We start from the raw sequence: 17943 nt of genomic DNA, 5'->3' as shown, positions 1-17943 counted from the left end.
TAATTTGGTATTGAATGTAGTACTTAAGTTTCTACTGCAGTCATCAGTACCCAATACACATTCTGCATAACTACACCAACATTTTACAGTGCAGCAATCTCACAATTAGTGCCAAAATGTTAAAAAGGCAGCCTGGGATGAAAGAGGAATCCTTAGCAGTAAGGCAGTTTATCCTGGAGCCACAAAAATTATACAAGAATATTAAATGACTAATGATACAGCGTTGAAAATTTGCTGTAGTTTTTTATTTATTATATTATACTATAACAGAGGTTTTGAAGACCACAATAACGGTATTAATTTGCAAATTTGACAAACAAACGTACAACTCCTACGACTGCAGATCAATAAATCAGTACATACAAAGAGAAAATCTAAGACAGCTAAAAATATAAAGGAGAATCATAAAAGCTGCCATTGGGCTCTTTTCCTTCTGCAAAGCTAGTTGCCTGTCAAGCTGATCCAGTGGCACTAAATATTTGACTCACTGACCTAGAACAAGTATGCAACTCTATCAACATTCTGAATTTACTGAAGGCATGTTGTGTTACATATCAGAGATTCAGCAGTAGAAGTAAAAGGATCAAAATAACAGCCAAAAAAAAATATTAGCCTTTCAGAAGATGTTCAGTAATTCCAGTCTCTACATCTCTCTTACTGCAAGTTTACTTAAAGTTTGCAAAAACAATATAACTGGCTGCAGCCTAATTTATTTAGCGATGAAGATAAAAATAAAAGGTTGTCTTACTGGAAACAGATCATAAGGCATTTTACACATACCCTATAAAAACATTTATTGAAAAGAACTGCAGATTAAGACCCAAGCGCAAATGGATAGAAGATGCTGTGCAATAAAAGGCATCCCTGCCATGGCTGGAAAGCAGAAGCACCTATTAATAAACAACCAGAATGTCATCCCAGAGAGCAGCAGATGAAATGGCTCTGTTGTAGTGCAGATTCAAAGAAGCGCACCGGACTGGGCCCCATTTTCTCTTTGTGCCTTCCAAAAAGAGGGAGACGTCATTGTATTTCTTCACAGTCGTACTTGAAATCTTGCAGTACTTCACTGATTGCTTCCACGGTTTTAATTATCCTAAGGGAAGGGATGGGAGCTATAAATAATATACATCTGGCTTACATTACACACGATATAGAAGTTTAGGTAGTGTTTATGAAACACCCAGAATAACAGCCGCAGTGCTTGTTTAGAGCTGAGGCGCTTGAAAAGTGTTGTCATAGTGATGTATATCAGTCACAATAATAATGAAAATAACCATTATCACTCTTTGTCATTGGTTTTAATGCAGCGTGCCACTTGTTAAAAATAATACATGTATGAGTGTCTTATTTTTTTGGTAACCATTTAGCTCCTTTTTTTTGTGCATCACATTAATGCCACAAAAGGACATTTCTAACTGTCCACTTATTTGGTTTCTTACGATCACAATGTCACCACTGTTATGTAGCAAAAAATGTGCCTTGAAATAAGAAATTAAGAAATGAAGGACTCAAGTATATTCTATAGAAATGGTAAATGTCCAACTTTTGGCCCATTTTGGGGTCTTTACAAATTTTCCTAAAGCTGGCCATATACAGTGCCTTGCAAAAGTGTTCAACCCCCCTTGGCATTTTTTCGTGTTTTGTTGCCTCACAACCTTGAATTAACATGGATTGTTTGAGGATTTGCATAATTTAAATTTACAGAACATGCCCACAACTTTGAAGATGTCTTTTTAATTGTGAAGCAAATAGGACAAAATGAGTGGTACGGGTTTTGCTCAAGAATATCCCTGTATTTAGCAACATCCATCTTTCCCTCAACTCTGACAAGTTTCCCAGTCCCGACTGCTGGAAAATATCCCCACAGCATGATGCTGCCACCACCATATTTCACTGTGGGGATGGTGTTCTTTGGGTGATGTGATGTGTTGAGTTTGTGCCAGACAGAGTTTTCATTGATGACCAAAAAATAGGATTTTTTCATAACAGCTTACATGTAAAATCCTTTTCTTGGAGTACATTATGGTACACAGAGTACCATAGTAATCACACTGTGTATATCACCTTCAGGTGATGGACACTAGTATACCCAATACAGGAAGTTCACTCCCTATATAATCCCTCCTCCTTCCAGGAGTACCTTTGTTTGTAGCAAAGCAATATACCTAAACCTCAAAAAGAGGGGAGGGACCTCTGTGTCCCATGATGTACTCCAAAAAAAAAAAAAAAAAAAAAGGATTTTACAGGTAAGCTGTTATAAAAATACTATTTTCTTTATTGTAAATCATGGGACACAGAGCGCCATAGTAATCACTATGTGGGACGTCCCATTGAAATGCTATTTGAGGGGAGGGAGAGACAACCCGTAGGGCACCCCCAGACTTGAGGACTTATACTGCTGTATGTACTGAAGACCAAGTTACGGCCTTAGAGATCTGAGCCATGGAGGCCTGGTGACGCACTGCCCAAGAAGCACTAACCGCCCTGGTAGAGCGCATCTTGACTTGAAAAGGTGGAATCTTACCCCTTAAATCATAAGTCAGAATTATAACCTGCTGTGTCCATTTAGCAGCAGTGGATTTTGATGCTGCCTTTCCTCTTAGGACCTTCAGGCAGAATAAATAAGACATCAGTCTTCTGGATCTGAGCAGTCCTCTTTAAAAAGACTTTGTCTTGATGTGGTGAGAGTGGTCAGTGTAGTGACTTCTCTTTCCTGGAACATGGTTTTGGAAAAAACAATGGCAGGACAATATTTTGGTTCAGGTGAAAACCTCAGATCACTTTTGGCAAAAAGTCTGGACAAAGGGCGCAACACCACTCTGTCCTTATGAATAATTAAGCATGGCTCTTTACAATAAATAGCAGCCAATTCCAAAACCCTCCTTGCTGAGGATATAGCAACCAAGAACACTAGCTTCCTTGTCAGAAGGACTAAGGGAATATGCTGTATTGGTTCAAATGGCTGTTTTTGTAACACTGACAAAACTACATACCTCCGAGGGTGCGAACCCTTGGATTCACACCAGGAAACATATGCCCTCCAGACTCTATATTATATAATTCTGGAAGCTGGTTTCCTTGCATTAATCAAGGTAGAGATAACCGACTCGGATAGCCCATGTTTCTTCAAAATGTGGGTTTCAATAGCCAAGCCGTTAAATTTAGCATTCGTAAGGTAGGATGGAATATCGGCCCCTGTGAGAGTAGGTCTGGTCGTTGTGGAAGGGACCATGGACCCTGCACTGCCATCTTTACACATCTGTTCCGCATGCAAGCGGATCCCTTGTCCTCGACACAAAGTTGACTAACTTCATGTTGAATCTGGATGCTAGAAGATCTACGTCCGGAGTCCCCCATCTTTGGCAAACAGCCCAAAAAATGTTGGGGTGAAGACACAATTCCCCCGGGAATAACTGCTGGTGACTTAGGTAGTCCGCCTGCCAATTCTCTACTCCTGGAATGAAGACTGCCGATAGGCACGGAACATTCCTTTCTGCCCAAGTTAGACTTTGGTTCACCTCTGTCTGCGCTGCCAGACTCTTGGTGCCCCCTTGGTGACTGATATAGGCCACCACTATGGCATTGTCGGATTGGATCCTGACAGGATAATCACATAACCTGGAAGTCCAGGCCTTCAGAGCCAGACGCACTGCCAGTATCTCTAGGATATTGATGGGCAAGGCTCTTTCGGTTCTTGACCACTGTCCCTGGACAGTTGTCTTTTCTAGTACTGCTCCCCAGCCTGAAAGGCTGGCGTCTGTCATTACCACTTTCCAGATAACTGGTCTGAAGGATTTTTTTTCAGCAGATTCTGGATTAATAACCACCAACTGAGGCTCTGGGACACCCTTGGGGACAGCCGCATTGGCAAATCGAAAGCTTGGACCATTTTGTTCCAAGCAGACAGGATACTGTTTTGCAACAGTCTTGAATGGAACTGGGAATAGGGAACCGCTTCAAATGAAGCCACCATCTTTCCTAACAACCTCATGCAAAGGCGAGGAGGGATCTCCTTTCGACCTGACCATCTGCCCCAGCTCTCTTATGGAGTTGAGACAAGAATACCTTTTTCTGGGCTGTATCTATGATCAGACCCAAATACGCGTTCTTAGCGGTTTTAAGGAAGACTTCTCTAGGTTGAGAGTCCAACCCAGAGTTTTTAGATAATTAGTTGTAATGCGTACACTTTGCTTCAAACGAGCCACCGATTGGTCTATTAGCAATAGAGTCTAGGTACGCCAAGACTGTTATGCACCTGTCCTGTGCACTTAACCTGGCTAGAGGTGGGGCCAGCACTTTTGTGAACACCCGGGGGTACTGTGGCTAGCCTCAAAGGCAAGGCTACAAACTGAAAATGCTGCTGTTCTACTTTGAATCACAGAAACCTTTGGTGAGCGGGAAATATAGGGACATGCAGATATGCGGCAGAAGTTCTCCTTGTAGGATAGAAACGACTGACCTGATCGACACTATGCGAAAGGAGTGGATCTTCAGGAACCGATTTTGATTCTTTAGATCTAGAATGGGTCTGACATCTCCATTCAGTTTTGGTATCGTAAAGAGGTTTGAATAAAACCCCAAACCTTGCTCTTCTGTGGGGATCTGTATGATCACCCCCTGACCCAGTAATCGCTCTAATGCTTGAAACAGAGACTACCTTTTCCCTGGATCTTTGGGAACGTTTGATCTCAGAAAACGAGACAGTGGAAACTCCCGGATTTCTAGTTTGTATCCCAGAGATACCGTGGAGATGATCCATCTGTCTTGAATTTCCTCTTGCCATACTTCTATATATTGCAGAAGTCTTCCCCCCACTCTGGCGAGGGGGGGGGGGGGGGAGAGCTTCTTCATAATGAGGCTTTAGTATTCTGCTTTGCAGATTTCCGGCCCCAGGTCTTCTTCTGTGTCTGGGCCTGACCCTGAGGCTTTCCTCTAGAGTCTGACAGTGGAGGCCGTCGCCACTGCCTAAAGGCGGATGCCCCTGGCATAGGGGAAAGTCTGTTTAAATGAAGGATGGTTATACTTTCTTTCCACTGGCAAAAGAGTACTCTTCCCACTAGAAATCGTTTGGATGTATTGTCTAAATCTTCCCAAAATAGTCATTCCCCATGAAAAGGGAAAGTAGTCAGAAGCCTTTTGCAAGGTGCTTCGGCTGACCAATTTTTTTAACCACGCTGGCTTGCCATATCTGGTATCTCAGGAGAGGATGACAGTGTGGAGGCATGACTGGAGTTCCCAGCGCTGGGTGGGGGGGGGAATTTTTGGTACCTTTGTGGTATCTTATTTGGGAGCCATAGTGCTGAGGCACTATGTAAATGCACACTCACTGAGAAAATAGTCTAGCAAAATCCTAAATTCAGCTTTTTGTTGTAAAAAAAAAATGTATTTCCTGTACTGGAAATGCCTGCATCCCTTACATGTCCCCAGCGCTCCTGTGTCCTGTGTGTCAGGCTGCAGCTGTTAGCTGTGAAGCTTCTCTCTTGTTCCCAGCGCCTGCGCTGTGTGCTCCACGGGGACTTGTGTCCTGCACATGGTGCCACGTCCCTTTCCGTAATTGACACGTCCCCTCCTCTGTATAACAAGCCATAGTCCATGCACGCACAGATGGCATAGACACGCTCCTTGAGCGAGAGGGGAGGGAAGGGAAGGCTGGGGAGGAGGGAAGTTTAAAAAAAGTTCTTGGGGAAAAAAAATCTTAACCATATAAAGCCACTGCCACACCCCCCGAGGGGGGGATACAAGCTACTGTTTCACCTCCCTTGCCCCAGGGGGGAAACGTTTCTGGATGAAGATCCCCCAGGCTTGCTGAGACCACACACGTGCTGTTTAGCTGGGACTTCTGAGCTGACTGAGAAGCAACATACTAAAAAGGTATGCATTTTATGCCCTCTAGTGGAGACTTTAGCCATGACAACATTTTAATTACGCAAGAAAAAAAAAAAAGCATAGGTGGACTTTTTACAGTTCCTAGGCTTCTTCCCTTACCTTTTCCTCGTTGCAGGATACTGCTGTGACAGATCCAAACTTCACCCATCACGACGGGCTGCGTTAGCAAACCTTCAAGGGCCGGGTTCCTATTATAGGGGTTCCACTCCCTTGGACCTGTATAGCACTCTTCAGGAAAAACTTTAGGTAATGTAGCATGAACAAAAATCCCTGGGTCTTGGGGTCCAGCCCTGCAAAGAGAGGCGTTACAGGGAAAACCTTGTGCTTCGTATATGAGGCCCGGGTACCATCCACCTCAGTGGCACTTTGGATGGATCCGGTCTATGGAGGCTGTTTAAATCCAGCAGAGGTCCCTCTAGCTTTGGAGCTCTTCAGAGCACACCTTCACTCGTGACCAACACCTCAGACACTGGCGGAAAAACTGAAGTACTCCTGGCAGGAGGAGGGGTTATATAGGGAGTGAACTTCCTGTATTGGGTATACCAGTGTCCATCACCTGAAGGTGCCTATATACCCACATAGTGATTACTATGGTGCTCTCTAAAAAACACAGGAAATTTCCCCAGGGGTTTTTTAGCAGCAGAGAGTTGGTGTGAAAATAGTTGATGTAAAAAAAATAATCATTTATTTAACAGACCATAGTAATTCCAAATGAACAATAATACATCATCCATATAGATAGTGCGACAAAAACAAACATGGAACATCACTCATAGCAAAAAAACGATGTACAGGCATGGTTTGCCAATTGTATTCGTAACATATGTATCCACATGAAAAACCCTGATGCATTTCGACCCTTGCGATTTCCGGTCTCTTCAGGGGGATTTATATTCTAGGGAAATGTCAAAATATCTAATTAAAGACTTTGGACAATATAAAAATATATACAGGTATAGCATTTCAAATTAAGCAAAATTATGTTTTCCTACAGTTGAGTCCTTTTTGGGCCACTGTGGGGGGCCTTCTCCGTGCCGGCGGCATTCCGTGATCGCCACCGGACTGTCAGTGACATCGCGCTTTTGCGTCGGAGGCGATGGCTTAGGCCAGGGCTCATGCCTTCCGGAACGCCGAGGGGACCATGCGGACAACGCCCTTTTGGTGTTGTAGACCTGTGGGAAGGTGGATTGGGTGGGGTCCTACACCTGCTGACAATGGACAAATTATGCAGATACTTTAAAATCCCACAGCTCCCAGGAGATCCTGAGGTGTTCCCTGGTAGTGCTGTCATGCACTAATACAAGACTGATGGAGTGCTTGGTAAGTGCAGCTTTTGGAATGATTCTGACTGGGTAATCCTTGTACTTATGCGACACCCATTCATTTACTAACATTGCTATTTAACCCACACAATATTATTCTTTTGTAATATAACCATAATCCTACTCCCTCACTTTATGCATATAGCATTCAGTGTCATATCACTTGTGTTTGGCACTTCGATCCATCTCACTTTCACCATCTTATTCAATTATCCCCCTTTTTTTCTTTTTTCCTCACATACACCTACACGCATGCATTATCCCCTCCACACTCATCTAGTTGCCCACACTTGTCACTTCACACTTCCAATATTTTGTTGTTTCGGTTTTCTTTTTCAGCAGTTTGGTTTTGTTTCGTTTTCACTTTCACACCTCTCTTGCCCCATCATCAGTCTACCTCACATCATGCATTTTCACTTCACCTATCACATAACCACACCCCATCCCTCACCCACCTTCTTTTCACTGTCAGCTAATCCCTCTTATAATCAATATAACTAACGAATAAACTACGCCATGCTATGTATAACTAGTTTAATTCTTTTATAATATGAATCCATTAATGACCAAGTAATAATAAGCCTACAGCTGCCAAGCACTTCTATATTCTCCCTCTAATATTATATTATTTAATGACGACTTACAAAACGTTTTCTTGCATGTCCATCTGGAGGTGTTTTAGCCCCCATCCTCCTCTCTGGGTCCCAAAACGTGGCCCCCTGTAAGCTCAGTGGACTATGCACCCACCCAGAGGGCGCGGGGGGAACATGTGGCAGCGATGGGACCACTGGACGGCTATAATCCTGCAATGCCGGTTTGTGCGACATGTCCTCATACACCCATTGGTAACTATATCTCTATATGCATGGAGACATAATTTTGCTTAATTTGAAATACTATACCTATATATATTTTTATATTGTCCAAAGTCTTTAGATATTTTGACATTTCCCTAGAATATAAATGCCCCTGAAGAGACCGGAAATCGCAAGGGTCGAAATGCAGCGGGGTTTTTCATGTGGATACATATGTTACGAAAACAATTGGCAAACCATGCCTGTACATTTTTTACAGTTTTTTTGCTATGAGTGATGTTCCATGTTTGTTTTTGTCGCACTACCTATATGGATGATGTATTATTGTTCATTTGGAATTACTATTGTCTGTTAAATAAATGTTTTTTTTTTTACATCAACTATTTTCACACCAACTCTCTGCTGCTAAAAAAAAACCTGGGGAAATTTCCTGTGTTTTTTGTATACTTATGGGTTATGCAGCTTTGGGGGCTCCCTTATTGTTTTATTTTTCCTTTTTACTAGGGTGCTCTCTGTCCCATGATGTACCATAAATAAAGTTAGATTTTAGTCTCATTAGACCAGTGCACCTTCCTCCATACAATGTGCCATTTTGTTTTTTGCTGAAAGTAATGGCTTTCTTCTGGCCACTCTGCCATAAAGCCCAACTCTATGGAGCGTACGGCTTATTGTCGTCCTATGTACAGATACTCCAGTCTCTGCTGTGTAACTCTGCAGATCCTCCAGGGTTACCTTAGGTCTCTGTGCTGCCTCTCTGATTAATGCCTTCCTTGCCTGGCCCATGAGTTTTGGTGTGCGGCCGTCTCTTGGCAGGTTTACTGTTGTGCCATGTTCTTTCCATAAGGTTTTGATAGATTTGATGGTGCTCCTAAAGATCATCAAATATTTGTATTTTTTTATAACCTATAACCTATTTCTGAAAAATAGTTTTATGTATATATTTTTCTACTTTTACTTCACCAACTTAGACTATTGTGTTCCGATCCATCACATATAATTCAGATTTAAAAAAAAACTGTGAACTAAAGGCTGTAAAGTACCAAAATAGGTAAAAAGCCAAGGTGGGTGAATACTTTTGCAAGGCACTGTATATATAGATTTCATATAACAGATTCTGCTATCTGCACTGCACATCACAGATGGGTGAATCTACCGCTACAGCTATGGTGTTTTGGCAGACAGCTGGCTATGTGCTACTTCTTGTGGATTATTTGCCAATCATTGACTCTGCCTTTCAATGCAGTGGCTGCAAGCATTGTTCAACCATTTTCTGCCTGCCTTCTTACATTTTTTAAATCGAAGAACATTAGGTAGGAGGCAGTTGGCAGGGCCACCCACTGAGAGAAGTTCCTGATGAACTGGCCAAAATTTGTTCCATGTATGTCCAGCTTTAAAAAGGTAAAGTTATTAGGATAAGCTGCTCATAGACCGAGTGGAGTTTTGGAAATCTTTGCATGTACGTCTAGGAGTACAGCAGATGTTTAAGGATATAGAACGATGTTTCACAACCATATTGTTTTCTTATTGGTTAAAGACCATATCCACCTCTCTTCTCCACCTTTTTGTAATTCATATATATCAATGAAAAAACATTAAAGACTTTGGTCCATAAGGGGTAAACGTTACGTGACACGGCATCACAGTTACTAAATTCTAAGGAAACAGAATATATGACTCCAGTACAATTCTGTGCAGAAAAAATGCAGCATATTTAGATTTTTTTCTGCACTGGAACTGATTGCACTGGTGTGAACTAGGCCATTGAAACCCATATAATCTGTCAATGCATTTTTGATGCAGAAAACAAACACACTGGATTGCATCTGGTGTGAACTGACCCTCAATGATTTCTAAAATAGCCAAGATCTGACTTTGCTACTTGACTGATCACAGATTGGCTTTTTACATGGCTACAGGGAACCCATCACTCACCACCATTGCACCTACCCAAAAGCAAACATTTAATGTTGCAGTTTACCAATTCATAGATGTGTTGGCTGCATTGGTTTACTTTTTTAGGCTCTCTTTCTTCGATTTTTCACCTGGTGATCCAGCCAGTAAGTCAGGTTTTTCTACAGAACAAGCTGTCCTGCAGGTGTAGCAGTTAGAGGATCGAGACAAACCATTTACTACTGCCAGGTATGCTTAAAAGATTTTTATTTTTTTAGTTACTTAAAACCTGTATCCCAAAAAGGAACAAAACTGTTGCCGTAACTGCTTAAAAAGTATAAGCTGGAGTTCAGTTAATGTGGACAGATCAGCATATGAAAAACGGGGGGAATAGCCTAAAAGTGGAGAACTAATGGAGCCACCACATCTAATGATAATAGTAAGCTGCAATATACTGCATTACATTTTTGGTTTGGGGTTTAACGTTGTTGTAGACCCATTAAAACCACTTTAACCTACAGTTAAGCCTAGATTGAGGCTTACCTGTAGGTGCAAGAAATATCTCCCAAACCTAAAAAGGTTTAGGAGATATTTGCAGAACTAGCTGCAGGCGCACTGAGCTTGCCGTTTCTAATGGCAATCATGCCGTTAGTGGCGGCACCAGCGCACATGCGATGTGACTGGCCGGAGTCGCGATACCCGGAAGTCACTCCAGGATAGATGGCAGCATCAGAGGAGGGGAATGAGGACCACTTCGGGGGCTTTGATCTCAAGTAAGTAAATCATAATGAGCTGGTTAGTATGCTATGCATACTAGCTCATTATGCCTTTCTCTTGCAGGGGTTATTTTTTATTTTTTTCTATTTCTGAGGCTTTACTTCTTCTTTACTACCCAATTTCAATTCTTAATTGTTCCAATTTTTTAAACAGTATTTAGATTACTGTGCCCTGGTTCACAGCAGTGCAGCTTTGAATTTGTGCTACTTCAGTGAGACTTCAAAGCTGACTGTCAGTGCGATTTCATGTGCAGTTTGCAAGTCACACTGAGAACGCACAGAAATAGTGCAAAGCTTTTTGAATGGTTCCACTGCCACAAATGTGTGAAGCGTGTCATGTAATTTTGAACTGTCAAGCCGCATTACAAGTTGCACTGGTGTGAAACAGGGCCTAGTATACATAGGTAATGCAGTAAAAAAGGAGAAGAAACTGAGATTTGGTGTTCATTTTTTGTTTAGGGCCAGTTCCCACCATAGAAACGCAGTCCCATTCCAGATTCTTTTCTGCATGTACATTTTTGATGCAGTCTAGTGCATCCCCCCCCCCCCTCTTTTTTCTTTTTTCTTAACCTTAAGGGCCAATTGACACCACATGCAGTCCAGTGTGGTTTTCTTTTCTGCATCAAAAACACATGGAAAGTAGGTTATATGGTTTTCAATGGCATAGTTCACACCAATGCTTGCAGTTCCAGTGCATTCCAGTTCTACTTTTTTTTTTTTTTATAGAACATTCTTCTGCATTTTTCCTGCACTGGACTTTAGTGGAAAATTGTAAAACGCATCAAGAACGCACCCAAATGCACAAAAAAACGCATTCACACAAGTCCTTATTGAATGTTAAGAAAAAAAAAAAAAAAAAAAAAGAGGGGGGGGAATGCACTGGACTGCATCAAAAATGCACTGGAACGCATCAAAACGTGCATGCAGAAAAGCACGTTTCTATGGTGTGAACTGGCCCTAAATAAGGACAGGTGTTTTACAGTGCATTTAGGTGCGTTCTTGATGCGTTTTACAGCATTCCAGTACAGCATGAACTGTCTACAGAGACTTCAACACAATTTTCTCTACACAACAGAAAGGGCCAGTTTACTGTCATTCAGACTTTAGGGGGGCTATATTGGTCAGTGGAAGTAGAAAATGCCCCAGCATCAGTGGGAGTTTAAAAAAAAAAAAAAAAAAATGACATAGTGCCTGTAGTCAGTAGGAGGAATAGTGCCCCATCATTGGCATTCGTGGGAGTAACAGTGTCTAATTATTTATATCAGTGGGAGAAATGATGCCCCATTGTGGGTGTCAGTGGAAAGAATGGTACCCCTTGTTGGGGTCAGTGGAAGAAATTGTGCCACCGTGGCCAGACAGAGGCAAGCAAAGGGGTCACATTGGACCCATGGGCCACAGTTTGGAGACCACTGTCCTAAACGAAGCAGCAGCAGCAGGAGGAGGAGGTGGCGGTGAAGGAGGAGAAGGAGTCTAGTCCTGACCAGGGCAGTCAACGACAGCTGAAGTTCCAGCACCCATCCTACACCAAATTACCGACCCGACAAAATATTATTAGGCAAATGGTAACTTCTTAACAGAGAAACATATAAAGATTTTATGTACACAAGTGCAAGTGTATAGACTAATATTTGTGTGGAATTTTGAATTTTAAAAAAATATATAAAAATTGCAGAAAGCAGTTTAAGGAAAAAATGCTACTCCTCAGCAAAACAAGGAAATATTTAACAATACTTCAATGGGTGACATGGAAGTACATAGATGGCATAGTTGCTGGTTTAGTGTTCAGATAAAGCTACTTGTAAATATTTTGAGGTCTTAAAACACAAGAAAGTTTTATTGAGTTTAGCAATTAAGGTCACTTACTTATGTTTTAGTTGCTGCACCTCCTCTTTGTAGGACTCCTCACTGGGGTGGTCTTGGGCATTCTGTTTGGCTAACTGCAGTCTTGCTGTCTGATAAAATTAGATCAACCATGTAACCATGTAGAAAGGCAAGAAAAGAAAATCTGCCTATGTGACTAATTTAAAAACAGCATATATACTTTACCAAAGATAATTTCTCTTTCTCCAGCTCCTGAATCTTTTCTAGGTGTTCTGCGAGATCTGACCGATCATATACTTCCCGAAACCGATCCTTCATCTGGATAATCTCTTTGCTGATGCCATTGAAAGCCTGCGTGATCTCATGCACCAGCATCCGATATTGCATAAAGTCATAGTGTGGACCAGATTTCATGTATGCCTGATGCCCCCTGAAATAGAAATGAAAAAAGCTACCTCCAAGCTCCTTAAAAAAAAAAAATCACAGTTTATCGAGACTAGTAAAAAAATAAAATAAAAAATGGAGTAGAAATAATTTATTTAAAACACAGTTTAATTACAAAACTTTAAGTAAGGGTCACATGGTACACCTCATTTCCTGCTAAAGGAACCCAAAGTCTAAACCAATTGAATAGGAGGGTGAAGGAACTAAAGCTGATGACCAAGAGGCATCTATATGATAAAGGTTGCCTCCGTTGCCATGACACTGCAGTATATAGATGAGCCAAAACATCAGGATTGGGAGTGTATTTAAATAAAAGTTGATTTTTTTTATTGAACAAGGAGAAACCGTTTTTAATTTGCATCAGAGCACATATCTATTGGAGAAAATAGATCACATCACCTATGATGACAGGAACATGGAGGAACCCCAAGATTGGTGAACGATCGATCGCCCATCTGGGAGAGTATTTCATGTAGTCAAAGAGGAGTTCCACCCTGAAAATGTTTTTTACATATTCACAGACCTTTGGGCCGCAGTTTGGAGATCACTGTCCTAAACGAAGCAGCAGCAGCAGGGGAAAACTTTTTTTTTTTATATACTTATCAGAAACCCCCTGTTGCTATGTAGTGATCCTAATCTGCCACTTCCTGGCCTGCGGAGCTCCTCGTCACTTCCTCCCTCACCTGTGCTCCTGGGAAATGTGAAGAGCCATTTCCCAGGAGTCTGTGGGGAGTACAGTGAGCAAAAATCACGTTATAACAATGGGGCAGGACGTTCCTCTGTCGCCGCACATTGTTAAGTCAACTTTCCAAACAATTGCAGCTACGGCTGCCGGAAAATCGCACATGTGCGAGATCAAGAGGTGCATGCTGGTTACCCAGCATGCACCTCTCCATCGCTATTCCTGGGAGAGATATTGATTGGGCTTCACATGCCCGCAATCATCATGGCAAAGGCCAGAAGATTTACTAAATTGTGAGTTTAAAACAAATATATTATCGACATCCACAATCATTTTTAATGTTAATGCATTATGCTCACATACCAAAAAAATAAATAAAAAATATGGCCAGAACTCCGAAGCATGGGTTTGGGTAGAACTATGAACAGAAGCACTGCCCATGTAACTGCTGAGACACCTTGACGCAATTTTCTTTCCTGCAACCATGGAAATTGCATAATCTATGGCCTGCTCAAGGGTCCTTTCTCACCGGGTGCAGGGGGACTGCGTTTCGTGGCTATTTCTATGCAGCCCCACAGCACCCCCAACACAAGACAAGGAAAAATGATGGCCTGCGCTGCGGTGGTGTGCAGGCAGTGTGCACTGAAAAAAGGTATTGCTTGCAGTACTTTTTTCCAGCGCAGCACAGGCCACCGAAGGGGCAGCTGATAGAACTCTATAAATGTGAAAATTCAATAAAGTTTGTTTGCAAATAAAGAACAGTGCACTAACACTGCGCTGGTCCTGCAGGACCACACCATACATGTAGCTAGTGTAAATGGACCCCAAGCTCCTGTTTTGAGAGGCTTTTTCTTCAAGTAGATTTTCCATATCTATACAAGTCTATTGGAATGCAAAATCTGCATGAAGTGCAGGTAAATGCAGGTCATAAGGAGGTCAAGTGCACCTATCAATGAATTCTGAATGATCACTAAAACATCTCAAACTGATTTCAGAACAAATGCCAGTGTGAAGTGATAAAGGCCCGTCAAAGTTTTCAAGCAGGAAAGAAAGCACCTAAATGCCCTCTTCAGAGTCATCAGTGAGAATGCAAAGAAAAAAAACCCTCTGCTGCCATACCTGGAGGCTTCCCTCCACTCTTTTCTGCAGTATTGACACAGAGCCCTACGAGGAAGTTACATTACATATCGTAAAACTTCCTCCCACGGATGTTCTAGAAGAGGGTAGGGGGAGCATAAGGCTGCCAAGACCTGTTGCCAGTGCCACACTTAATACAGCTGGGGGCCGCCAATACTAGCAAGTGCAGCCGCTGGTCTGTCTGAAAGTTAGGCCAGTCACTGGCTGGTATTATCATACTTACAGGAGTGCAACCGCTTTACCTCCTGGACCTGCCCCTGCCCCCCCCCCCCTTCTGGCCCAGTCCACCCCATAAGATTAGCGCTACACTAAAAGGGTAGTGCAAGCCGTCGAGGAATCTTTTCATGCCGGGGGTGACTTGACACCGCCCTGCAAAGTGCCGCCCTAGGCCTGGGCCTGGGCAGCCTAGGCCAAGATACAGCGTTGGCCTCAACCCTTCCTGTCTCTCATAGAAGGTCTGAGAAAATTAGTGGGTGTGGTGCTGCTCTGTATTGAATGTATTCTTTTTAAATGTAAATGCTATGTGCAATCTTCACACTGTGGTCTATTTTGGAACGGTGTGTCCCCTGGAAACCAGTTCCTACCGATAAAGCGACAGGTGCAATATTAATCACCTCTCCTCAGGATGAACAATCAGATAATAAACCACATAACATAATAAAGTGTGTGTGTATGAAACAATATCTTCTAATAAAGTGACAAGTGCAAATGATCAAACATGTGTAAACCGTGTATTATCAAGTAAGAATAAAAAATAATATATAAAAAGGAATCAAATACAAAAAATTACAGTTGGTGAAAAAATACTATAGTACTATCAAGTCCTAAAATTGATAAACAGTCCAGATTGAAAAATAAAGTCAATATTTCAGAAGAAAAGTGCCTTTGTTTCCTCTGTACCTATCATTTATTGTATTTATGATTCATTTTAACATTTTATTTTTTTATTATTCTTACTTAAAAGAGAAGTATTTTTTTTGTTTTTTTTTTCTAATCATACTTACCTCGTAAATGGAACATCAGACCGATGCTGCAGCTGTCCCCCGGCGTCTCTGCACTGAGAACCGAACCACTGAACACCGCTGATGGCTCAGTTCTCACTCCTCCCAGAGCAGAGCGATGCTGACTGAGAGGGGGGAGCCTGGTCTGCTTCCCCGCGCTCATTGGAGCGATGAGCTGTGGAGGGACGGGGAGAGGCCATATCAGCGGCTCGCTAAGAATTCCATCAATCAAGGCAGCTGGCAGATCCAGACTTCCTAAATCGGGATGATGCTGTGCCTGGACTGATCCTGGTGACGTCAGCAGAGAGCAGACTTCAGACCGCTCTCGGCTGAAATCGGGCCACAGGAGCGCAAATGGAATTGCACTCTTGTGACCCATAGGAGAAGCCCAGCCTAAAAAGCTCAGGCTAGACTTCTTTTAACGATACACAGTTTACATATTTGCTGATCATTTGCACTTGTCACTTTATTGGAAAACCACAGTCTGAAGATTGCACATAGCATTTGCATTTAAAAAGAATGCATTTAATATAGAGCAGCACCAGGCCCACTAATTTTCTCAGACCATATGCAGTCATGGCCAAAATTGTTGGCACCCCAGAAATTTTTCCAGAAAATCAAGTATTTCTCACAGTAAAGTATTGCAGTAACACATGTTTTGCTATACACATGTTTATTCCGTTCGTGTGTATTGGAACAAACCAAAAAAAAAAGGGAGGAAAAAAAAAGCAAAGTGGATATAATGTCACACAAAACTCCAAAAATGGGCTAGTCAAAATTCTTTTACACCCTTTCAAAAGATTGTTTCAAGCATGTGATGCTCCTTTAAACTCACCTGGGGCAAGTAACAGGTGTGGGCAATATAAAAATCACAACTGAAAGCAGATAAAAAGGAGAGAAGTTCACTTAGGCCGCGTACACACGGGCGGACTGTTCGCCCAACCTTGTCCGCTGAACAGTGTTTGGGCGGACAGTCCGCTCGTGTGTGGGCTTTCAGCGGACAGTTTCAGCGGACAGTTGGACGGACAAAGTCTTTCGGAAATTCCGAAAAACTGTCCGCTGAAACTGTGTTTGAGCGAACAGTCCGCCCGTGTGTAGGCCACTTTCGAAATGAGCAAACTGTTCCCGCTCGGAAAGTCCGCCCATTTCGAGCGCGTGTACAGGTAGGCGGGGCCCGCGAAGGAGACGTCGCGGGCTCCGCCGCCTGGAATGGGCTTAAAGGGGAACCCCAACGCCGAAAAAAATCGGCGTGGGGGTTCCCCCAAAGTCCACACCAGACCCTTGTCCGAGCACGCTACCCGGCCGGCCAGGAAAGGGGGGCGAGCGAGCGCGCCCCCCCTCCTGAGCCGTACCAGGCCGCGTGCCCTCAACATGGGGGGTGCCTTGGGGAAGGGGGGCCGCGCGGCCCCCCCACCCCAAAGCACCTTGTCCCCATGTTGATGAGGACAAGGGCCTCTTCCCGACAACCCTGGCCGTTGGTTGTCGGGGTCTGCGGGCGGGGGGCTTATCGGAATCCGGGAGCCCCCTTTAATAAGGGGGCCCCCGGATACCGGCCCCCCACCCTATGTGAATGAGTATGGGGTACAATGTACCCCTACCCATTCACCTGTGAAATAAAGTACAAAAAAAAAACACAACACAGGGAAAAAATATTTTATTGCACAGCTCCGGGGGTCTTCCGTCTTCGGGGGTCTTGTCCCCCTCTTCGGTTCTTCTGCCGGGCCACCGCGCCTTCTTGTAGCTCTTTTACAGGCGGTGGCCCGGTCTTCTGTCGCCGCTGTCGCCGCCGCCGCCTTCCGTTCTTGTTCTTCTTGTTCTTCTTCTTCTTCTTCTCCTGGAGATGTTGACTCGACGAGCTCTCCGGCCGGAATGCCAGGGACACGCTCCGCTGCCACTTATATAGTGACAATGGGGCGGTGTCACATGGTATATGTCACATGGGTTGGTCACATGGGTTGATGTCACATGGGGACTATGACATCGTAAGGGGGCGGGGTCACCATGTGACCAACCCATGTGACATATACCATGTGACACCGCCCCATTGTCACTATATAAGTGGCAGCGGAGCGTGTCCCTGGCATTCCGGCCGGAGAGCTCGTCGAGTCAACATCTCCAGGAGAAGAAGAAGAACAAGAAGAACAAGAACGGAAGGCGGCGGCGGCGACA

General features: G+C 43.3%; 1 protein-coding gene across 3 annotated transcripts in view; it reads right to left on the bottom strand.

Annotated features, from left to right (window-relative positions):
* Window positions 1-223: 223 nt before the first annotated feature.
* The window catches only part of REX1BD (required for excision 1-B domain containing), a 75840-nt gene continuing 58120 nt past the window's right edge, over window positions 224-17943 (bottom strand). The window contains exons 3-6 of one of the 3 annotated variants that reach the window (XM_077475926.1): window positions 12736-12940; window positions 12553-12641; window positions 5986-6176; window positions 224-1093 (exon numbers count right to left, since the gene is read on the bottom strand). In XM_077475926.1, the coding sequence (XP_077332052.1) occupies window positions 1089-1093; window positions 5986-6176; window positions 12553-12641; window positions 12736-12940 (490 nt within the window). In that variant the 3' untranslated portion in view covers window positions 224-1088. Of the gene's footprint in view, window positions 1094-5985; window positions 6177-12552; window positions 12642-12735; window positions 12976-17943 lie in introns of all 3 variants that reach the window. The other 2 variants (XM_077475927.1, XM_077475928.1) reach the window with 2 other exon arrangements.

Source organism: Lithobates pipiens, unplaced genomic scaffold (genome assembly GCF_037356315.1).
Source record: "Lithobates pipiens isolate NorthernLeopardFrog02 unplaced genomic scaffold, aLitPip1_a1.2 Scaffold_13, whole genome shotgun sequence".
NCBI classification, from domain to species: domain Eukaryota; kingdom Metazoa; phylum Chordata; class Amphibia; order Anura; family Ranidae; genus Lithobates; species Lithobates pipiens.
The sequence above is the reverse complement of the archived record's forward strand: the minus strand, read 5'-3'. Positions and strand labels throughout refer to the sequence as shown.